Consider the following 24999-nt stretch of genomic DNA (forward strand, 5'->3'; position numbering starts at 1 on the left):
GCCCCAGTTGCTCATAATGTCAAGTCATACCTGTTAAGTTATCTCAGACACTTTACAGATAAAGTACTGTAGGGCTAGACCATACATAACACCCCCCCCCCCCAAAGAAGCTGCTCTGTATTCTGGTGGTAAGAGCGGCTATGGCAGACGGCAGCAGGGTGAACAGGCTGTTGCTGGGATGGGTATCGTCTTTTTTAGTATCCTCTGGGCTGTGCGCAGGCACCTCACCTCACAGATACCACTGATGTACTGTACATAGATAGGTACCGATGATGTTCTGGGTGGTTTTAGTCACCCGCTGCAGAGCCCTCATGTCCTGGACCGCGGTCAAACCATGCTTTCGATTGCAAAGAACTTGGCACGGGAAACATTTCTTACAGCCGTTTCGGAGCTTCCCTTACCAGGTTGGAGATGTGTGATGATGACCATCTCAGCTGCTCTGCAGTCTCGCATTTACCAGACAGATCTCCACAGAGGTGCTCTGTGATGCAGATTCCCAGGAACCTTAAACTGTTCACTTGCTCCACCCTAGCTGCATTGATGCAGACAGATAGCTGTGATATCAAGATAGGTCATTTCCTTGCATTATGAAGTCTCACCATTGTTTGACATGCGGCCGATGATGTTAATCCCATCTATCCTTAGGTACAGTAGGGCTACATGAGTGAAAGTACTTAGTTACAGTCCATTACTGAAAATAATCATTAGTTGCAGCCCTACACGTATGGACACATCAATCTCAGACTCATTACTTTTTGAGGTATCTAGTCCTAAATTGGTGCTGGAAAAATTATGTTTTTGGTGGCGCTGGAGGAGAAGTAAGGGGATCCCCAAAGTCTGTACACTGTGGACCTTGAATGGCTGTACAGAATTGCATTACATTGTGATATTTCCCTCTTACAGTTTTTTTTCGATTGCTAAACGACAGTTGAAGTCACATGTGCAAAACCTAAGAGGGTGACTTGTTTTAGACTAGTTAGTGAAGATATACTGTATTTGTATAGAGAAAGCTCAGAAAGCCTTTTTTTTGTATACAAACACCAAATACTGTAAGAATGAAACTATTATACACTGTAGCATTTGAGAGAAACAGGTAAAAGAGCAGAGATACCAACATGTCCAGGTAAGATGTATGAGGTTGTATACACAGCTATAAAAAAAAAAAATGTAAGAAACACTATATCTTTACAATAGCAAAACTGCGTTCTTACTGTTTTTCAGAAAGTAATGGAAAGACCACATTCATTTGTATTCAGAGAAGATGCAGATATCCAGTGTGATGAAGAAAACTTGCCACATGATGCTGGAGAGAGGCAGGATTAGTCACACTATTCTTTGTTACTGTTATGTACCGTTAGTTTTTTTTCCCAGTAATTCCATAAATTACTAGAGACAAAATACTACTATTGTCATTCCTTCTTGTTTACCTTACGTAAAAGTTGGTATATTATACAACCTATATATTTTTTCCTTACTGTAAATAAACTATTGAGTAGTGTGAAGTCACTCAAATTGTTCAAACTGTAAAGATGAGAAAGTTTGTGGTTTCTGTATTGGTGTTTGACGCTAGTGTTTTTACCCTCAGTGTGTTCTGAGTGACAGTGTGTGTTATCTCAGTGAGGACTCTTCATAGTGTGTACACAGTGTTTTGAGACGTGTGTTAAGAGTTGTGTTGCTTTGAGTTTTGCAGCTGATGTGAACTGTTGAGCTCGTGACTGTTGGTAGTGCAGACTGTAGTGAGAGTTGTGCACATGTGAACTCCAGTTGTGCCCCCTGTTGTTTAGCAATCGAAAGAAAACTGTAACTAAAGAAGAGTGGCCAACATTACCTCAGCGCTATGTGTGTCTGTGTCTGTGTGTATGTCTGTGTCTCTGTGTGTCTGTGTATGTGTGTGTGTGTGTGTGTGCGGGGGGGGGGGGGTGTCAGTGGACTTTCCACCACTTTGAGGAGTTCTTTTTCCTATACATCATCGTCAGCAGGAGGAGCCTGCTGGTGGTTTAAAGCCCACCCCAGCTCAGTGCAGCTGTACCATTCCTAACAGAGCAGAGACTGTGAGATCAGGGTGAGTAACTGAGTGGGGGCTGAACAATTGTTATTACAAATTTCAGATTTATGTGCGTGTCTGGAACGCTTCATAGTGCATTTCACTCTTAAAGTGAGCAACTTTAATCACTACCGTGACTGTTAAATGTGCTGTGTGGACGGGCTGAGCCTTTTCCACTTAGTTATTTGTTCAGTCTGATTTAAAAAGTTGTGTAACATCTCTAGGATCAGTTTTAAAAGTAATTAATTATTGAAGATGAGAAGTGAACATTGACTTGTTACACAAAGTTGTTATTGTTATTTTCATGCGCCGTTTTTTTTCATGTTATTTGCAGTTTTTTTATTTGTATGTAGGCTACTTTCTCTTTGTATTATTCATGAATACAGGGATTTTTGGAGATGCTTAGCTTTTATAACACGGTGATGAGAATACTGATGATATGGTTCTACTGGACACTAGGCTGTTGAATTGTGTAATTGTATTTTGTGATTTAATTGTTTGATTGATTGATTTGAATGATTGAGTGAAATTTATTGTGTTTTTCAATTTGATTGGAAAAAAAATAGCAACAATTCTTTGATACCATTCTCAAACAACTGTTCCTTATACTTTTATTTTGGAAATAACACAGGAAGCAAGTGTTAGGAGGCGTTAGTGAATTGTTTAGCTAACTAATAAAACAAATAACGTTAGAATTTAAAAGGCAAAGACAGACGTTGACAATTGGCATCTAATTGACATTAAAAGAAATAGCCAAGTGAAACATTGAACTACTTCTTTTAAAGGTTGTTGTTTGTCTCCCATAGATTTATCAGAGCGTCGGAGTTTCCCCGATCTCATAAATTTCTCAGACCGTCGGACCAGTCTCTCCTCTCGGATAACGATGCGGGCCGACACACTCACAGACGGACTCAGGCTGCCGCGGTTTACCTTCGGGAGGGCCAGAGCTCGGGACAATAACACGACTGATGGACACAGCTCACCCGGTGATGAGCAGCCCCAAATCGGTCAGTTTGTATTCTGTTTGTACACTGGATATCTGCATCATCTCTAAATACAAATGAATGTGGTGTTTCCATTACTTTCTGAAAAACAGTAAGAACGCAGTTTTGCTAGTGTAAAGGTACAGTGTTTCTTACATTTTTTTTTTTTTTATAGCTGTGTATACAACCTCATCACATTAAATCACTAAAGTGATTCACATTAAAGTGACTTTGTGAACAATGTGGACAAATAGTCTTTCTACCAAGCTACCACACTTTGAGTGCCAATGATAAAGCGCTATATAAATGTAATTAATTATTATTATTATTATTAGTATTATTATTATTATTATTGTTATTGTTATTGTTATTGTTATTGTTATTATTATTATTATTATTATTATTATTATTATTATTAAAATAAAAGACATTAATGTGAAGAAAATAAAAAGAAATTAGAGAAGAAGAGAAATCACTTAGAGCAGAACACATACTGAAGACCATCATATCAAATAAAAACAGGAAGAAATAGAAATCCTTTCGGAAGAAAAACACTGAAAGGCTCAAATCCTAACATAACATAACGTAAATGGTTGTTTTGATAATGGATTAATCATTTGAGTGCTTATCAAGGAAAAAAAGCCAAACATTTTGATAGTCCATTCCTTCCAGATGTGATGATGTGCTCCCTTTCTTCTCTTACATGTTAGTAAACTACATATGTTTGAGTTTTGCACTGTGCATCTTACAAATAAAAAACTACTTGAAGATGGCACATTGGGTTGTAGTAAACTGTGAAACTGTGGTCAAACGATTAAGCAAGATAGTACCTAGCAGATTAGTCGTTAAAAGCAAATTCTCATTAGCTGCAGCCTTAAATATAAACTGTTGGCGCCCAGATAGCTCAGTTGGTAGAGCAGGCAGCCATGTGTAGAGGTTTACACCTCAACACAGCGGACCCGGGTTCGATTCTGACCTGCGGCCCTTTGCTGCATGTCATTCCCTCTCTCTCCCCTTTCACTTCTTCAGCTGTCCTATAATTAAAGGCCTAAAATGCCCAAAAAAATAATCTTTAAAAAAAAATATATATATAAACTGTATCTCTTTTATCCATTATTTTATGCTTAACAACATCTGTAATCTGTGTATCTTTTCTCCCTCAGTGACCCTCACTTTTGAGCAGAGACTTGAGGCCCAACAGTTGTTTGAGGCCGGCCAGCTGCTGATAGAGAGAGAGGATCGTCTGTTCGGGGAGATAAACGAGGCGGAGGAACTTACACATCACGAGGAAGAAGTAAACAAGCTTGCTGCAGACCACCAGGCCCTGCAAAGACTTGTCCTGAAGACTCTATCTCTCAGCCTGGGGGAGGTCAGTTCAGAGACTCTGACGTCTGCAGTGAAGGCCGTGAACCAGGAGGAGGACCAGGACCAGCAGTGGACTCAGAGGGATCGGACCCCTCCGAACTGGAGGCCCAGTGGATGGAAGAAGCTCCACGACTCCACGCTTCACAGCCTGGTGGAGGAGCGCTTAGACAACCCTGCGACGCCCCCCGCTGATAAGGGGAACATGTCTGATATCGAGGCGGACGTCTGCAGCATGGGCCAGCAACTGAAGGAGGACCTGCTGTCTGTGGTGGACGAGGTCAAGAGTTGCTACCCGCCCGAGTGGAACATCAGTCATTTTTACGCCAGATTGTACCACAAAGCCTTCAGCGCCAGACTCAGGAAGATCGCCGACTTTGGTCTGGAGGACAAGGACTGCACTGTCCTCCTGCACTGGGTCAACGTGTTTTACCCAGAGTAAGTCACAACTTCAGTTTATGTTTGAAGTACTTATTTCTGGGCCCATTCTGTTATTTATGTTGGTGTGTTTTTGCCCTGGTATTAGGGTTGGGCATCGTTTTGATTTTAACAACTCTGATGCCAATTCCGATTCTTCCTTTCTGGTTCTTTAACATTCTCGATTCCAATTCTTCGAGAGGTGGAGTCGAAGCGGATCACATGCTTATTTCACAGATAAGATGACGAGGAACATTTGATTTTTATTCAGTGGTGATTTACAGTTTTAGCGGGCTTTTTCAATGTAAAATAAAGCCACACTTTAGAAAACTTACTTACTTGTGTTCAATTTGGAGCCGATGATCAGATTTTCCAAACGATTCCCAAAAAAAAAAGGATACTATTGTAATTGTAATTTTTGAAAGGATTCAACAAAGTCCATCCTCTGTCTCAACAACTACTTTACAGATTACGAGTACATTCCAGTGGTGGAATGTAACCAAGTACATTTACTTAAAGGTCCAGTGTGTAACGTGTTTAGTTGTTCATTATCAAAATCTGTGTTGCCCGTTCACAAACTTGTCCTTTTCCATGAATAAATCAGACGTTTTGTCTTGTGCTGGAGACAAAAGCAAAATATTATGAATTTCTCACTGTGTAGTTGTAATAGCTCCTTTAATCATCATCTCTTATCTAAATCTGTCCCTTGTGATTGCGTGAAATGACTCAACAAACAAAGCAGCTCGTCTTAAAGTTGTGTAACAGTGTAGAAAAGAGTTGCAGGACTGGCACACATCCTGCAGCTCTGCACGCACAGTTCATTACATAATACCCCAGAAGGCAACGCAGCAAAAAAGACAAATTGAGTTTGGTTTTAAAGTTTGCTTTGAGTCGTTTTGACATTCCGTCACACCCTGATGTTCACAAACCAGTTAGTCACACATCTTTCATTGACAACAAGTTGCTGCGAGTTCTTCTTTTGACATTTTTAAAGTGAAGTGAAAGACAAGGCATCGAGGCAAATCAGATGATGTACAATAAAACAGTGTACAAGTATCTGTTATAATGATTTTCTGTCATCGAAAAGTGTGCAAAGTTCTCATGGTTTTCTAATGAAAGTTGTGATATCTGCTTTCTGTGTCAGAATCCTTCAAAAGCAGGAGCTGGCCAGTGAAATCGATATTGAAGCTCTGGGAAAACTGCTGCCTGAAGACTTGTTGAAAAATCTGGAGGAGCAATACCTGAGCAAACAACAGGTAACCCAAGCTGTTAATTTGAGTTATTCCAGTTAGATCTTAGTTATGTTTGGCTGTTTTTCATTTTCGTTTGTTGGGTTAGGCTGCTTTACTCAACCTTTTACCTAACCTTTATTTAGTTTTTAGGTCTAGTTTGGACGTTGTGGATATTCATGGTCCCCAGTTGATGGATCCTAATGTTTTTTTGTGGGGTGTCTCCTGACTTAATCTCAATCAACAGCACCACGCCACATTTTTCAATTATAAAAAAGAAATCTAAAGGGTAGATTGCTGAGATTGTTCATGCTCTCCAGAGAATAATCCATTTTCATTTTGTCTATTTTATGACATTCTTTCAAGAAAACATTCGCATTTTTAGGAAAATTTCGAGCGTATTTCCTTTCATGCCATCAAAGCATCAGTGTGGGACTGGCTCTAGTGGCTGTAATTCTTTACCAAGGCTGAATTTCGGGAAAGAGACTTCAGATCCAGTATTGGGGCTGGGTGTCCTCCCCCAGGAAAATTTGCTGCATTCAGACACTCTTTTACGCACCAATTTACGGTGGAAATACCTTTATTGTATTGTATTATATATTGTTAGGTGCCATTGCACATTTTGAAGTGGGTATATGGAAATCTTGGCGCTTTCTTAGTGGCTAGACAGTGCAAACCTGCGTATCACGTACACTACACCACTGGGCATAGCTCAATTATCAATATGACTGTTTCAACGCTTATTGTGGGTTTCAAAGAACTCTGTAGTCGCCATTGCAACTTTAGAGTTATGGTAATTCATTACATGAATCTACAGTACAGGCCAAAAGTTTGGACACACCTTCTCATTCAATGCGTTTTCTTTATTTTCATGACTATTTACATTGTAGATTCTCACTGAAGGCATCACAACTATGAATGAACACATATGGAATTATGTACTTAACAAAAAAGTGTGAAATAACTGAAAACATGTCTTATATTTTAGATTCCTCAAAGTAGCCACCCTTTGCTTTTTTTGATAACTCTGCAAACCCTTGGTGTTCTCTCAATGAGCTTCATGAGGTAGTCACCTGAAATGGTTTTACCTTCACAGGTGTGCTTTGTCAGGGTTAATTAGTGGAATTTTTTCCCTTATTAATAAAAAAGCAAAGGATGGCTACTTTGAAGAATCTAAAATATAAGACAGGTTTTCAGTTATTTCACACTTTTTTGTTAAGTACATAATTCCATATGTGTTTATTCATAGTTTTGATGCCTTCAGTGAGAATCTACAATGTAAATAGTCATGAAAATAAAACGGAAACGCATTGAATGAGAAGGTGTGTCCAAACTTTCGGCCTGTACTGTATATGCTTGTGCTATGTAATGTGTGATGGGAGTAATATATAATCAAATGTTCTGTATCCAAAAACATAAACTGTAGCATACAGCCTGTGTGTTAAAAGTGACAGCGGCATGTTGTTGTGTTCAGGATGATCTGAAGACGTTCATCGAGCGCATCCTGGAGGGAGAGGAGCAGAAGTGGAAAAATGAAGAGGAGCCGATGAGAAGGGACGGCTGCTTCGTCAGTACTGTGGCCTACGACATCATTCAGGTACAGTTTCAATAAGGCATTTTTGTAACAGTACTTACCCCGTCACTATTAGGCTCCTTAATGCTCAGGCACTTTGCAGAGTCAACCTGTATTAAATGCACCTTATTCAAATGCACTTTATAGACTGCACAAGACATTTTATGGGAAGTTGCAATAGCACAAGGTCTTTACAGCTTTTTACTGGTTTGAATAATTGTATATGTGATTGTCTTTTATGTACTGTATGTTCCTGTGTATGTATTGCCTTTTTTAACCTGGCTGGCACCAAAACAAATTCCAATCAACTGTGTTTGTTGTTGGGATTCACACACCTTGTTATTGCAGGTTTAGATCAAGCCTCGACATGTTTTCATGTCTTGTTTGCTTCTGATCACAATCCCAATATGAAGTAGTCTTTTTTTGCTTCATGTGATCATGAGAGAACAAAATGTAAAACATAATGGTACCGGTGTCCTGTGCTCTGCCCTTTAGACCAGGAAGGAGTCAAATAAAGCCAAAACCGGGAGCAAAAACGAGCTGTCCAAACCTAACCAACAAGGAAGACAGTGGTTATGTATTTATAGAAAGGCATTCACTGTCAGATCAAGGACCCAGTGTGCAGAAGCGGCCATGCTCCTGTAGCCTGATAAATCCACAAGGCACTGCCGACGTTATGGCTTCAGTTTCTGGTGCTAGTTTGTAGTGTTTTTTATTTGCTGTCATTGATCTGTGTCCTCCATCTGTCTTTAGCTTATCAATAGTACGGTGACAACGGCTGCAAAAATTGTGGGAGATCTGCACAAGGCCCAGAGCATAACGTGCCCTCTGAAAGATTTAATGCAGAGGTAAGAAGACTGTGGATTTTCTGTAAAATAGTGTCATTTTAAAATGCTTTTTTTGTCTTGTATCTAAGAAGAACAGCACTGTTGAAGTGAAAAACAACTGTTTTTATTTAAATCCCAACTCCTGCAGGTACAAGATCTTCCAAAAAGACGTCATGAATAAAGACAAACCAAACAGCCGGCCGATTATCAAGGCGCACCTCGGCAGTATGGAGCAGTTCAGGTGTGTTTCTGACATTTTGGCCATTGTGGCGTGATTAGACAGACGTCTAGCGTTATTAAGATTGAATTCTGCTTGATCCCAAAAAACAAAATATGGGCTAACGTGACTTCTGTGCTCCTTCTGCAGGGACGTCCTCGATAAGAATAAAGAGCTGTTCACAGAGGATGTGCGGAAAAGTTTACTGCACGTTCTGACTGACATGAAACAAACTGCCCACGCATATCTATTAAAACATGTGCACGATGTCCTCAGGGTGAGTTTTTTTTTACAACAAAGCTTTTTTTTCTTTTCTTGTCTACTAATCTCAGTAGAAAGCCCAAAACAAAACGGAATGTGTCTACCAACAAGTATTGTGCTTAACAGCCTGATGTACTGTACAGTATCTTCTTCCTCTGTGTCATAGAGGTCATGATGACTAAGCCATAAATAAAGGCTTTGTATTTTTCTAAAAGAGAGTGCCTTGGAGTTTCCTTTTTGGTTTCTACATTTTTTTTAGAGACAGTTTAATTTGTATATCTGGAACAAACATAGAAGATATTATATATATATATATATATATATATATATATATATTGATTCTTTTTAAACAAAAATGTTTTGCACAATGAAGGCATTTACCACAAAATACCAAAACAGGCATGATAGTAAGAAACACTAGTGTAAAAAAATTGAATTTATTAAACAGAAATAGAAAGGAAAATATCTTAATTAAAGCAATTGTTGAATTGTACAGTAGCTCTGAACAACAACACAAATATAGATCCTTACAGTTTTTCAAAGGATATTTGAAATGTCCTTTCTGTTGCAAATTCTCTACTACTGTGCATGAAAGTGTTACCTGTCTAACACATCATGTTTGTACGTCACACAGCCACATTACCGCATGCTGGGGACCAACGATTGGCTGCATAAGGACGTGTTTGAGAAGCTGCTGGACAGCATTGAAAAAGAGATTCAGGATCTTCGTGGTTCCTGTGAATCCTGTCACCAGGTACAAACACACTCTTCAATTCAATCTAAAGGAGGAGCTGCTGGGTTTGACTACAAATTATGTTTTCTTGGAGCAGAGATTTAGGGGGGCCTGGAACCCTTTTGATGTCATTTTTTAAAACGTTATTCTACTGTGATAGCTGTGCATTTTTAAAATCATTTTGGACCATCATGGTAGGGGAAAAACTGAATTATGTAACTAGAAAGACACCAACAATTCTTAGAAAACTTTTTAACTTTAATGCTGAGCCACAGGGCCATTACTGCAAAGGTCATGTGGTTTTACAAATTGAGTTGGATATTTATCCAGGGAGAAGCCGGCATTTCCAAAACGCAGCATCAATAACTTTGGAAAATTAGAGATTCATACGATTTTGATAAATGGCTGACAAGCAATGAAAATGGCTCACAATGTTTTTCTGAATGATCTAGGCATCTAGATTTTGGGTTTAGTTGCATGATGTTGTGACATTCCTAGAGCAGCACCCCTAAAAAAGGGCTAAAATCCCCCTTGGTTTACAGATTTTTCCATTCAGGGAGCCATTGGTTTCAATTTATTACCATATCATATGAAAATGAATCATGATTACTGTGATGGATGAAAACAACTCAAGCATGTTTCTACGGTCAGCACACTGATTTTCAAACCATAAAGAAATGAATGGAAACCAGTGGCTGCCTGTATGTGAGGAAAAATGCATTTAAAATTCTGAAACACTTGTTTTGGTTATTCCAAAATAATGTGACTTTTATAGAAAACGGACTAAAATATGTAATATCACTGGCATTGTTCTATAAACTCACTTGGAAAGATCAAATGGAAATTGACTCTCTCAGTTCAGCATCTTTGTTGGTTCTTCCAACTAGTTGAAATGTATTGCATTTTAATCTGAAACTTTATTTCTGATTTCATGATTGGATTCATTTCAGAAACTGATTGGCCAGCTGCACCAGGATGTCGCAAAAGAATATGTGAAGCAGCTCCTGAAAGGACGAGTCAAACTGAAGGACAAGGAGCGGCAGCTGAAGGCCTACGCGATCATAAAGGACAACGCAGAGAATTTGCACACTTTCTTTGACAAAATGGTGAGAATCAAGCACAAAATCGCTTGAAACTAAGTTTTAGATCTTGACAAAACATTCACTTTTGCTTGTAGTTCCATGTAATATGTCACTGGAACGGACCACAGAGCATCATTAACAAGTGATCCAGGGAGAATCCACAGTGATTACAGAAGATAAAATCCCCAAAACAAGAAGGGTGTAGATTAGACTAAACTGTGACTCCTCTTTCCTCACAGGGATCAGAGGAGGATTGGTGTAAGGAAATACTGACCAAGATTGCAGAAGTGCTGAAACTCCAAGACCTCCCCGCCATACAGATGCAAATAGTATCACTGGGAACTGCTTATCCTGACCTCAGGTAACCTTTGCTCTCTCAAAACATATACAGCGCACTGGTGTAATGTAGCTCTCAAGTGTTAACAGACCTGACAAGGACATGATAGCCTCATGATCTTAGTGGTTGAGGATAAACATACCTCTTTTTAGACAGAGCTGAGAGAGAAACAGGAAAGCTGAAATGTATCCAGCTGTTTCCTGGCAGCAGGATACTGTTACGAGCTAAAATTAGACACGCTACAACTCAAGCTCAGGCACTGCAGTGAAATAAGGAGGTTTGAGCTGGTAAAGCTTAGTTATGGTATGTCGGTTTATAAAATTCTGTAAAATTCTTTTGGACTTTTCCCTATCTCTGTTTTTTAGTGACAAACTCTCTCTCTTCCTAGATAGAAAGTATTTTTAGGGTAGCTCGCTCCCCTTTTCTGTCTTCAGCTGTGATATTGAATAAAAGCCGAAAAAGCCCAGAAAAGTTTGGGCCGTTTTTTGGCAGTTTGCAGATTATCTCTATTGCTGTTTTATTTGCCTGATAACCGATGAAGTTGTTTATGAAAAAAGTGCGCTACTTTGGCTGACTCTGTCCCTCTGCTTTGGTTTCACTCCCCACTGAGTCTGACTTAATCTCCCGCCCACAACACTATCTGACTGTTACTGTGTATTATGTCGAGAGTTTCTCATTTATTAAATAATTGCTCAAAGCATGTAACCAAAGTTTGTAACATTTCAAAAATCTTAATTTAAAGATTTTCATTTTCACTGTAAATGCATATTGGTTCCAAATATTGGTTATCTGTTTCATTAACTACTAATTATATGTATCGGCATCGGCCTTGAAAACTATCATTCAATGGCTACTGTAGGCAGAATTTTGTCCAAATGAGGCCCTAAGGCCTGTCAAATATGACTCCTATTAATTAATTCCCGCGCCTTCTTTCATCGGACTTAAGTTTACCAGAACACAAGGATCAATCTGAGACGAAGAGTTCACTTAAGCAAATTCACTCAGTCCAGCATAAAAGTTACAACACAGCTGTGGGTTCACAAACAGCATCTAAGTTTCCCTGGCAACAGACATTATGTCAGAGCTGGTCCACCGAGATCTCGTCTGAAGTGTGAACCCTCATCTATCCACTCCCTTCAGTTTTTATGCTCTCCTTACAGGGGGGTGTCTTCTTGTTGCTAGGCAAAAACTGCAAGGTCGGGGCCTCCGTGTGGTGCAACTTCCTCTTCCGTTCTCACAAACTTCAAACAATGCACCTCTATTAGCCTAAACTATTTTTATGATTTAAAGGAATACGCCACCGTTTGTTGAAATAGGGCTTATCGCGGTCTACCCTGGCTGTAGATAGGTGGGCCAACGCATTTTTTGTCTCAGTGCAAGTAATTAGGTTGTTTTTTTGTCTTTTGTTGGCTCACTTTTACTCACAACATGCTAGCAACATAGGATTCCATTCACTACGCTAAGCTAACCGCGCTGCCGGTGTTGCACCGGACTAAAACAATGCATGCACAAAATGCGTCGGCCCACCTATCTACAGCTAGGGGAGATAAGCCCTATTTCAACAAACGGTGGCGTATCCCTTTAAGCTTAACTTTCTGTGCATCAGAGTACTTTTAATCACTTCCTCAATGACTAACACAGCTCTTTTGCAACAAGCACATTTTGTTAATAAACTATTTCTACAATGGATGGAAGAAAAGTGACGTTTGCATAATTTATTTCTATTTCCTTTGTTAACATGAGATATGTACACAGTTAAAAGCCATATAGTTTGGTTACAGCGCTTATGAACTTTCTTTGACTTGAGCTTATCTGTGTTGCCAGGTCTATTGAGAGTCTTTGGTGACTATGGAGCGAAACAATTGGTCATAATCTGTGTTTCAATACCCTCAGGACTCCTAAAGAGACTAACCTTTCTTTCCATTCTTTCACCCACAGTGAGAAACATGTTTCGGCTCTGCTCAAGCTCAAGACCAACTTCTCCAGAGCCGACAGGAAAATCGTCAAAGAGACTCTGTTGGACACTTTGAGGGAAATGGGAAACGCCGACATTTCTCGTCCGTTTTTCTACGGAGTTCAGGTCAAATGAGTTGAAAGTGCTTTCAGTTCTTCTCGTTTTAAAGCTGACTAAAATTCGGGTTGTATAGTATTGTGTATTATAGCGTTTGTGTGTATAGTGTTTGTGTGTGTGAAAGTATGATAAGTTGGACACTGTTTGTTTCAAATATCACATATGCTGTAAAGAATATTGTCTGCAGACTTTAAAAAGATGAAATTAGTGTTTTAGTTATGTATAGCTATGTACATCATATCTATATATCTATATATATTTTTACTGCTGAGAAACGTGTGTGTGTGTTAGTTTGTTATTCTCATAGTGTATATTTTTCCTAAAATGTGCAATAAAGACTAGCTATTTTTTATAGTTTTTCATTTTTATTTCATCTGATGTACAGAATATTGTTAGAGAAAGTGTTGAATGTAACTTAAGTTTAAAAATAAATTTGATGAAACCTCTTAAGTGATTTAAAAAAAAAAACCTTGAGCAGTAGATTTTTACCTCCGTTCATTTACAACAGCAACAAAAACACCTTTGTGGATATAAACAGACTTCTAGGTTTTACTGCAAATTCATGTGAACATACACTTAATGTTACTTAATGTAACATAACTCTTAATGTAACATTCACAAGTTAGAGCACAAACTACAGTCTGAAAACATTAAGTGCAGGTGTGCCAGTTTAGCTGGTGATCATGTTAACTGGTGATATTTGCATAAAATCAGTGAATATTCAACAAGGCCCTGCCTACTTTTAAGAGCATTCTGCTCTGGCTCCGCCCCTGAGTACCAGAGGTTCACATTTTCACCAAGTGTTTGCAAGTGAGACAAAATAATGGATATCGCTGAAAACATCACCAGTTTATGTGTAATACATGTCCGATTAAGCATTGTCCACACAAATACGACACATACTGTATGAACAGAAAAAAAATAAAAAATAAAACAACGCACTACAGATCTAGCTGGGATTCGAACCTTGGATGTCACGGACAAAAGAAATTAATGAACTTATAGCTAGATAGTCTATACCACTACACTACACACTGCTGCAAAGATTTAGTGGTTTCTATCTATATATTGGACTTTTATTGGACTTTTAGTCTAAGTTAACACAGGTTAACATATGAGAGAAATATACGCCCGGGTTAACAAGCCTCCAAACAGTAAAGTAGGTTCATCTTTGCCTCACATACCAAAACCTCACTGATGTACAACAAACTGACATGACCCCACTTAACCCTTTATTCTGTTTTGGGGGTAAAACTGAAACACGTCAGTCATGCACAAACGTGATCATTTATCATTGTTATTGTGGGCCATCTCATACGAAGAATGTGTAGGCCTATCTCAACACAAACGTCTCTTTCAGCCTGTGCCACAAGTCAACTGATTATAGTTGTGTTTACTTTCATTAGACCCATATTAGTTATGTCTGTGTCGACCCAGAATCGCGATTTTTGTCTTATGGTAGCCTATACACTATTGTTATGACCATATGGCCATTGCAAGGTGCTGCTCCTCGTTTTATCTCGGGCGACTTAGTGTTATCTTAGTCTCGGTTAAGTTATGACGTGAGTTGCAGCAAAAGTCTAGTGATTTGAAGTGAAGAACATATGAAGCTTATTTTCTCAGTTTGACTTATATTTATTCCACACATAATTTGTTGGCCTACTTTGACGACACAACGTGGTCATTATGGTATATGATTACAAAACTTTGATGTACTGAGAGAGTTTGATAACATTCAGATGTTGCTATTTCGGATTCCTAATCTAATGAAAGTAAACACAACTATAATCAGTTGACTTGTGGCACAGGCTGAAAGAGACTGTTTGTGTTGAGATAGGCCTACACATTCTTCGTATGAGATGGCCCACAATAACAATGATAAATGATCACGTTTGCGCATGCCAGTTTGTTGTACATCAGTTAGGCAGGGCCTTGTTGAATTTTCACTGATTTTATGCAAATATCACCAGTTAACATGATCACCAGCTAAACTGGTACACAGGAACAAACAATATACTATAATATTCAGTGTTTAGACCCTTTCACGTTTTTTCCTATTTTGTTATGTTGCAGCCTTATGCTAAAATTATTTAAATTCATATTTCCCAGGACGACCTCTAGCTCGCCCAGTAAGAGCCCGGCCCCATGCAAGCAGAGTCCTTTGCAGCGGCCCGGGTTCGAGTCTGACCTGCTGCCCTTTGCTGTGTGTCATCCCCCATCTCTCTCCCACCTTTCCTGTCTATCCACTGTCACTATCTAATAAAGGGAAAAAGCCCACCACAAAAATCTTTACAAAAATATCCTGTGATGACAAAGAAAGAAAAACAAAGAGACTTTTGTGTGCAAAGTTATTAAAAAGAAAACTGAAATTGACACTTGAATTTTAGCTCAGGTGCCTCTCATTGCTCTTGATCATCTTTGAGATGTTTCTACACCTTGATTGGAGTCCACTTGAGGTCAACTCGACTGCTTGGACATGATTTAGAAAAGCACACACCTGTCTTTATCAGGTCTCACAGCTGACATAAACCAAGGTAGACCAGATAGAAGGACAAGACAATTGACTTGTAGTCCAGTTGGTGGTTGTAATGCACCCAAAAGAAAAATCAAGCCATGAGGACGTATAGGAACTGCCTGCAGATCTCAATGACACAGGACTGTGTAGACCTTTTTCACGGCAGACATGTTGACATGTCATAGTAGGAAAAGCACAGGTGTATTCAAAACCATTAATGATGGCTGCATTCCACTTAGGAAAGACCCTGGTATTAAACCATTACTGATGGCTGCATTCCACTTAGGAGAGGTCCTGGTATTAAACCATTAATGATGGCTGCATTCCACTTAGGAGAGGTCCTGGTATTAAACCATTACTGATGGCTGCATTCCACTTAGGAGAGACCCTGGTATTAAACCATTACTGATGGCTGCATTCCACTTAGGAGAGACCCTGGTATTAAACCATTAATGATGGCTGCATTCCACTTAGGAGAGGCCCTTGTATTGTGCATGCTGACTCACTGAAATAGCTTACTGGGATAATTGATGGAATTGAGCCATCGTTAAGGTTATCAATTTCATCTGGGCTTTTCCTACTATGACAAGTCAAAAATGTCTGCTGTGAAAAAGGTCCATTAAGGCACAGATCTGGGGAAGGCTACAAAATCAGAAACCCTTCCTGATCACCAAAGTTATTACAATCCATCCTGATGGGGAGCCTGAATGTTAGTACTAAATGTAATCCATCCAATAGTTGTTGAGACATTTTACTCAGAAACACACATTTCAAGCTCATGGTGTCGCTAGAGGGAAAAAGTCAGGGGATCATTAAAGTCAGCAGGATTCATCCTCTGGGGAACATGAATGCCTGTACAAAATATTGTTTAAATCCACGAGGTTGATGTTGAGTCATTTTAGAGAATAAGTGAACATTTTGATCTGCTGTTGGCTGAGGGGAATATGAACATGTGCCCCAAATGTCATAGTAATAATTGAGATATTTCAGTCTTGATTAAAGTGATGGCTACAAAACAACAACATGGCTCTTAAGGAACCTTTTAGAAAAAACAAAAAGCAAATTACTGTCAGTGTGTAGTTTTCCTGAAAGTCTATCTGTTTGTTTATTGGTGTAAGCGGAAGGATGTGGGGGAGTGAGAGGGAGCAAAGGAAGATAAGCTCATTAAAGCCGCTGGTGGGTGTAAAGAGGCTGACCATTTTCCCAACATGACGTTGGTCCAGGAGTGCCAACTTTTCAAAAAACGTTTCATTAATGACCTGTCTCTCTTAGTTACGCTGTTATAGTTCTAGACTGCCGGGGGACTTCCTTCCTTCCTTAGACACACTGAGCTGCTCTCTCCTCTCCCTTTCTATTACCATTTGTGTGCATCCCGTCCCAGAAATGTTTGTTACTAATCCTAGCTTCTGGGGAGTTTACTCCCCGGAGTCCTTATGTTTTTTTACCTAGCGTATTTCCTTGGAGAACGTTGGCACCAAGATCCTGGTTGCAGCTGTCGGCACACACCCTGCAACGCCCTAATATGACATGAACTACTACGACTACCATTTGAAGTCACTGTTCCATTATTAATGTGACTATTATCGCCACTGTTCATCACACCCCCAACCGGCCCCTCAGACACCGCCTACCAAGAGCCTGGGTCTGTCCGAGGTTTCTTCCCAAGAGGGAGTTTTTCCTCGCCACTGTCGCACTGCTTGCTCTTGAGGGAATTACTGTAATTGCTGGAATTGTTGGGGCTTTGTAAATTATAGAGTGTGGTCTTGACCTACTCCATCTGTAAAGTGTCTCGAGATAACTCTTGTTATGATTTGATACTATAAATAAAATTGAATTGAATTGAAAAGCTTCTGGATGGGCTACAATTTCCAGAGGACCTCGTTGAAACGGCGGACTTCTCTGCTTCTAAACAAAAAGAAGTAAGTCCCAACACTGAATTGAATTGGAGATGTTAACATAAACATTGCAAAAGCATCTTTTGATGCAAGGGCGCGACCTTTGACCTCGGGGGGGCAATCATATTTCAGGGGGGGGGGTGCCACCCTGTGTCCCCCTTCTAGCCCCGCCCCTGGCTATTATCTAATCATGTTTTGTTACAAAAGCATAAAGTCTAGCTGGTTAGGTAATAAAAACATTAATTAAAATGACTTCTTAGTCAAGAAAAGTACATTCAAAACAGCTAACTTAAAAAAGAACCTGAATGGCCTAAAACAGTCTGGAGTTTGTAAGGAACTGGATGTAGATTGGACAGATTACAAAGCTTATAACTCTTATACATTTAATGTTGTGACCCTTTCAGACTGATTGAGAACCACTGTTCTGGGATCTGTTTTGTGTAGGGGTCAGTGGTGTCCGTGTTGTGGAGCAACAATTTCCCATCAAGTCCCGATTTGTTAAACTGATGTTAGTCTCCATCTAGTGATGGTATAATGAACATGCAGCCATAATCAGACTTTTGGTTGCTTTGCTGTATCCCTTTTAACCTGGTCTATAAGCATCCAAAAAATAAAACACCACAGAAGAATACAGTTTATAACATTCAGAACATTTTAAACCATTAACTTTTTACATTAAAGCAGAAAACACGACTTTGCAATAGGAATAAAGAGGGAATTAAAACCCGTAAACCAGTTCAACTCAAACAAAATGTACTGTCTGTAGTTTCAGTGGAATACCTTTTTTTTTTTAAATGTCTATTTATCCCGCGAGGGGAAATTCACAATTTTCACTCTGTTAGTACAGTTGCACGCACATTGAACACCTGAATTACAAACATGCTCAGGACCTATACATGCTAAACACACTAATAGAGGGAGCTGCTCCTTGGAGGAGCGCCCCGTGCAGTTGGAGGTTCGGTGCCTTGCTCAAGAGCACCATGGCAGTGCCCAGGAGGTGAACTGGCACCTCTGCAGCTACCAGTCCACACTCCGTACTTTGGTCTGTACCAGCAACCTTCCGGTTCCTAACCCAACTCCCTAGGGACTGAGCTACTGCCACCCCCAATGCATTATTAAGAAGTTTAGCATGCAGAAATCCCAGTAAAACCCACATACATATATATATATATATATATATATATATATGTATATGTATGTGGGTTTTATATATATATATATATATATATATATATATATATATATATATATATATATATATATATATATATATATATATATATATATATATATATATATATATATATATATATACATACATACATACATACATATATATGTATATGTATATATATATATATATATATATATATATATATATATATATATGTATATGCATGTGGGTTTTACTGGGATTTCTTTATCTTTATCTTTATTTAGTTAGATTACCTTTATCTAACTAACCTCTTTGCTTGTTGCAGTTGATCTTCTTCATAGAGCAGCTCGGCCTTTACTAGCCAGTAAGACAACAGAACCAGAAAACCGATCTGGGTCTGGGTGTGGGTTGATCTATTTCGACCTCACTCAGACCGTCACCACAGTCTTACCTTGAATGACGCAATCCTTCAACTTATCCTCGAGACAATATGTCGACAAAGTTACCTTAGGAGGCTTGGCTGCCGTCCGTAAGAGAATCCAGGTGGCCACGCCTCTTCCTCTTTGCTTTACTCGCCTCATCCGAGACAGGTAAGTTGTGTATTAAGACACAAACATTTGGGACTCCGCTGTTGTCAATCTGTCACGGGTGCCTTGCGTCCCTGAGGATTGTGTGTGGCGTTTTCCCTTTTTTGCATTTTGTAACAGAGAGTTGTTGCACGGTTTGTGTTAACCTTTTCTTTGTTTTACTAGCGCCAGTTACTGTGGCTTGCAGTTTCGGGTAAGTGCTGTGTGTAAGTGTACTGTTTGTTCAGGTTGTTTTTTCTCTACAGGAGTAAAAACCTGTAATTGATTTGAGTTCATTCCCATTTGCTCGCTGTCTGCAATGAGTGGCGTTTGTTAACCCCCCACCCTAGGGTTGGGCATTGAGAACCGATTCCTACTTGGAATCTTTTCAAAAATTACGATTCCATCGGAATCGTTTCTTTATTGGAATCGTTTGGAATCATTTGGAGGATTTGGTTTCAAATCTGATCATGGGTTCCAAATTTAACATGCGCAAGTTTTGGTTTCCGTACGTCCAGGCGCTTGTTGTGTTGCAGCCATGGAGCACAGTAAGCGGTGCTCTAGTGTGGCTTTATTTTACAATGAAAAAGCCCCGTCTGCATTGAATCAAAATAAAACTTTCCTCTTATTTGTGAAATAAGCATGTGACCCGTTTCAACTCCACCCCTCAAAGAATCGGAATCGAGAATCGATAAGAACCGGAATCGAACCGGAATCGAACCGCGCACATTGCATGGGGGAGGTGTGTTTTTTTCTTACTGATCTTTTTCTGTTTAACCGGTGGGAGCCTCAGATTGACTTGTTCAAGTTTTTTCTTTCCCTGTTTGTAAGATGCATTGGGAATTTAAGTTTATCATTTAGTAGACTGCTTAGTTAGCAGCTAGCCTACTTTTAGGGTGTTTTCACACCTGCCTCATTTGGTCCGGGCTTTCGGATTTTTCAGTTTGGTCCGAACCAAAATTGCAGGTGAGAAAAGTGCCTCGGACCACGGTCCCGATCAAAAGACCAAATTTTGGTCCGATCAAAAGAGGTGGTCTCGGTCCGGACTAAACTGAACCAATGTTTGGTTCGTTTGCAGTATGAAAACACTTTTTGGATGGTTTGGACTTTCGGACCAATTACAGGAAGCTCTCGCAGGCTATCTTGGTGTTATAAGACCGGGGAAGCTCCTTTAAGGAACAGCTCAGTGCTTAATTTGTAGCCTACTGTACATGAGAGAGAGTGTGCAGACAGCTGTCGGCTATCAGAGCAGAATATAAATCAGCAGTTTGCTTGTTAAGTGATAGGCCTCGTAAATGTACAGTGTAGGTTTCCGTTTGTCTCTAAATAAAAGCTTTATAAAGAAAGTTCCGGTGTCTTGCTTCTCAACATCACAACAAAACAAAAAGAGCCGCGGCAGTCAGGGGCGGATTAAGGTGGTCAGGGGCCCCTAGGCTGCTCTTTGTGTGAGGCCCCCCACTTAATCATTGTGCTTTACTGGAAAAATGTATTTAGTGCCATACATGGTCCACATGCAAATAATAATAATAATAATTTTAACTGACACACACACACACACACACACACACACACACACACACACACACACACAACTACCACCACTACCACAAAGGTAAAATGAGAAAACTACATCATAAAACTAACATCAACAGAGGTGTAGGTGGAAAGAATACCAGATATTATCCTCTGCCACCACAGCACCAAAACAATTACAATGAAAATGTAACTAAACAGCAAAGCAGCAGAATTCCCTGGATTCACAGTTCAACAGCAAGCTGGTAATCACTTTTAGCTTTATAAACCAAAAGGTAGGCTACAGCATCTGCAGCAGTGCAGAACACCTGGTTTTACTCAGGCAAAATCACAACATCACTACCAGTGGTGGAAGAAGTATTCAGATCTTTTACTTCAGTAAAAGTACTAATACCATACTGTCCTGCATTGAAAATGTTACTTAAGTAAAAGTATGTAAGTATCATCAGGAAAATGTACTTGAAATATTAAAAGTGAAAGTACTGAATGTCGAAAAATCCTCATATTTTTTAAACAAACCAAACAGTACTGTCAATCAACTAGTGTTTAATGGTCTATTCATCTCAGCTGTCTTGTAGCCGTTATATTGTTGGCTCGTTTAGTTTAGAATCAAACATCACATTTTATAAATTACATGTGTTTTGTGTGCAGAAATCTTAATGTGTAAAGTAACTAGTAACTAAAGCTGTAACAGATGAATTTAGTGGAGTAACTAAAGTAACTAGTAACTAAAGCTGTAACAGATGAATGTAGCGGAGTAACTAAAGTAACTAGTAACTAAAGCTGTAACAGATGAATGTAGTGGAGTAACTAACGTAACTAGTAACTAAAGCTGTAACAGATCAATGTAGTGGAGTAACTAAAGTAACTAGTAACTAAAGCTGTAACAGATCAATGTAGTGGAGTAACTAAAGTAACTAGTAACTAAAGCTGTAACAGATCAATGTAGTGGAGTAACTAACGTAACTAGTAACTAAAGCTGTAACAGATGAATGTAGTGGAGTAACTAAAGTAACTAATAACTAAAGCTGTAACAGATCAATGTAGTGGAGTAACTAAAGTAACTAGTAACTAAAGCTGTACCAGATCAATGTAGTCGAGTAAAAAGTCCAATATTTCTCTCTGAAATGTAGCGGAGTAGAAGTAGAAAGTAGCATGAAAAGAAGAGACTCAAGTACCTCAACATTTGGACTCAAGTACAGTACTAGAGTACACATTACTGAGACACAAACCACTGTGCAATACACTAAACTGTGAATAAAATTAAAATTAAAAAACAGCAGCAGCAGCACATAACACTGTTATTAGCAACAATAATGAAACAGCAGCACAACATGTAGGCTACATATTGTTGCATAATCATCACGCCTTTAGAATTTTTTTTTAGAATTCAGATGCAGGATCCGAGTTATAGGTAGTAGAAGGGACGGACTGGGCCCAAAAATTGGCCCTGGCATTTTGGCCCTGACCGGCACACCACATAAGATCACAAATACCCCCCGTCCTTGCTCTCCCCTGAATGTGTATAGCAACTCCTACTCCTTAAAACTATTAATGCCATGTAAGGGGTAAGCAAGAATCATTGAGAGTTGACACATTAAATACAAAAAAAGTGCCATTTATTAATATAATAAAACTGTATACTCCTCATGAATCATAAAACAATATATATATATATATATATATATATATATATATATATATATATATATATATATATATATTATCATTTCACGACTGAAGAGGCCCTGTGCTTTAATTTCAAGAGGTCTAGCATGAGTTTTTGTCTGCCAATGCAGATAGAAAAGCTACAATTCTCATTAAGAAAGCTTGCATGATGTGCAACGTTTATCTAGGCTACTTTAAGGACACAAATGCACAAGCACAAGCTTAAGGTTTGATGAACCTTAAGGTGGTGTTTTGCTTATTATTAAGATGTAGGCTACTTTGTTGAATGAAAGGTAGGCTAATATAGCCGAATAATAATAAAACGGTGAGAAAATGATCAGTCAAGACTCCGATACCCGCGCACGTAGCCAAACTAATACAATGATACAGTATAGCATGCCTATTTCTTTTATTGATGTAGTGTTATCATCAACAGTTTGTCCACCACTCAGTTTATCAAGGGGTTAAGTGTTTTAAGGGGAGTTGTGTTTACCGCAGCAGGTTGTAGCCTCACTCCCTCATCTCTGTCCCTCTCCTCCTGAGTCTCCTCCTCACTGTCCATGTCACTGTAGCCGACACCAGCACCGCTATCGTCCGCCACGGGGGCTGATGAAGGTCCTGCTACTGGCCAAAACATGTCTGTCCATTTGACACATTTGGCAGCGTTTTTTTTCTCACGCAGCTTCTCAGCACCACCTTTGCGTTTCTTCTCCATGATCTCTATCACTGTTCTAGCCTGGCAGATGCACACCCGAAACTGCATGCAGGCAGAAATCCCAAAGAGGGTGCTGTTTAAAGATATGCTGTCCTCTTCATTGTCTTGGTTAACGCTATCCTCACCTAGCGCCACTTCACAGCTAGCTGCTGCTGTAGCGGCATATTCATCGCTTTGGACTATTGTTCATCATGTCTGTTTCCCCAACAGTAGTCGTAAAAAAAGTTTGTCATCTTTGGCAGCGTTGCCAAATACTTATCGGTGTCTTTTTTCTTTTTTTAGACTCATCTTGCTTCGTCTCTGTTTGTGTACTTCCCAGCTCTCCTGTCACTGTGTTTATCTTTCGCGCCGCGCACCATTATGGACTAGTCCATTTCAATTTGAAAGTAGGGGGTGTATGGAAAAAAATAGTCTATGTGATATTTTGGACTAAAGTGTTTTTTGGCCAGCCCAGAGTCAAAAAAAACAATGGGCCAATTAAAAAATATATTTTTCTTATGGGCCAATTAGGGTCTTTTTTTTTCGCGCTGAAGTAAATTCAAAATAATAATAAATTGTCTGGCTAATCCGGGGCCCTTGCCCACGTGGGGCCCCTAGGCTGCAGCCTCAAAAGCCTGTGCATTAATCCACGCCTGGCGGCAGTAGGGGAGAGCAGCAGTCAGTCGGAAAAAACTCAGAGAGAGGATACGAGAGGACGGGGAAGCCCGTCTACAAACCAATAAGTTATAAGTATCTGGAGCTCACGTATGTGATGACGGCAAGACGTAGTTTAATTTTTTCTAGATTAGAGCAATAGCCCCTCCAGATGTCTCTGTGCACGTCCCCATGGGTTGAAGGATTGCATCATTCAAGGTAAGACCATGGTGGTCATCATTCAGTCTCATAGATCCATAGTTCATAACTTCTTAACTTATCTAGGGAGGTCCTCCAGGATCTTCTGCACCTCCCTTACATCCTGTCCAGAGAGACCTTTCCATTTCAGCAGTTTGGGCAGGAGTTTCCTGTCCTCGCTGCAGACAAAACACCAGGAAGAGTTGGTGAGATGCACTAACTTAACCCTTGTGTTGACTTCGGGTCACATTGACCTGTTTTCAATTTTTGTTTTATATCAGAAAATATGGGACGTAGAAATAAGCGCTGAAAATGTATAGAAGAAAAATGTAACAATTTAAAACGTTGGAAAAAGCAAAAACAAACTGTGAAAAGAAAACGTTTTTTTCAAGGTTGACAGGAAGACAACACAAGGGTTAAGGAAGTGCCTTAAACCTGAATTCTTTCTAATGGCCATCATGGGGCGACACATGCGGTTGCAAAAAGAAGTCAGTTTCTATAGAAGTCTATGGGGAAATTAGCCTACTTCTCACCTGATTTTCATAATGAGTTCATGGTCTTAATCCCTAGTTTCAATTCTTCTTCAATACAGCGTGATGTTTATTTTGTAAATTATAGTCCCATTTATTTTAAAATTTCAAAAGTAATGCAGGTTTAAGGTACTTTAGTATTGGCTTCACTTTTCAGACCCGAAAGCTCCATCCATTATTTTTTACTGTCTATGTAGTAAACTCTTGAGTTTTAAAATGCTCTCTTACAATATGTGTTTCAGTGATTTAAACAAACAGATGTCTTTGGGTGTTACTGATTATGGGGTTGTTCTTCCAAACAAATACAGACAGCCAAAGCAATACTATTGGAAGAAATGGACACAAACTTTTGTAAGAAACAGAATGACTTACCTCCATGTGAAACAGTCTCTCTGCATGCTTCCAACTGTCAGCTTTGTCGCATCGATGCTTTCACACTCCAACAGTTCTTTGA

General features: G+C 39.4%; 1 protein-coding gene across 1 annotated transcript; it reads left to right on the forward strand.

Annotated features, from left to right (window-relative positions):
- The first annotated feature begins 1926 nt into the window (after nt 1-1926).
- LOC114547428 (tumor necrosis factor alpha-induced protein 2) lies at nt 1927-13487 on the forward strand. Its single transcript, XM_028566806.1, has 12 exons — nt 1927-2062; nt 2851-3051; nt 4191-4827; nt 5951-6062; nt 7510-7632; nt 8362-8456; nt 8584-8676; nt 8803-8929; nt 9548-9667; nt 10597-10752; nt 10968-11089; nt 13004-13487. The coding sequence occupies exons 2-12, from the start codon at nt 2928-2930 to the stop codon at nt 13152-13154; spliced, it is 1860 nt and encodes a 619-aa protein (XP_028422607.1). The 5' UTR covers nt 1927-2062; nt 2851-2927; the 3' UTR covers nt 13155-13487.
- The last annotated feature ends 11512 nt before the right edge of the window (nt 13488-24999 follow it).

The sequence above is a fragment of the Perca flavescens genome, chromosome 20, assembly GCF_004354835.1.
Source record: "Perca flavescens isolate YP-PL-M2 chromosome 20, PFLA_1.0, whole genome shotgun sequence".
NCBI lineage: Eukaryota > Metazoa > Chordata > Actinopteri > Perciformes > Percidae > Perca > Perca flavescens.

Coding starts and splice junctions, on each gene's coding strand:
- LOC114547428 (XM_028566806.1), top strand. CDS start 2,928: ATGCGGGCCGACACACTCACAGACGGACTCAGGCTGCCGCGGTTTACC. Junction 4,828..5,950: donor GTCAACGTGTTTTACCCAGA/GTAAGTCACAAC, acceptor TTTCTGTGTCAG/AATCCTTCAAAAGCAGGAGC. Junction 8,677..8,802: donor GGCAGTATGGAGCAGTTCAG/GTGTGTTTCTGA, acceptor CTCCTTCTGCAG/GGACGTCCTCGATAAGAATA.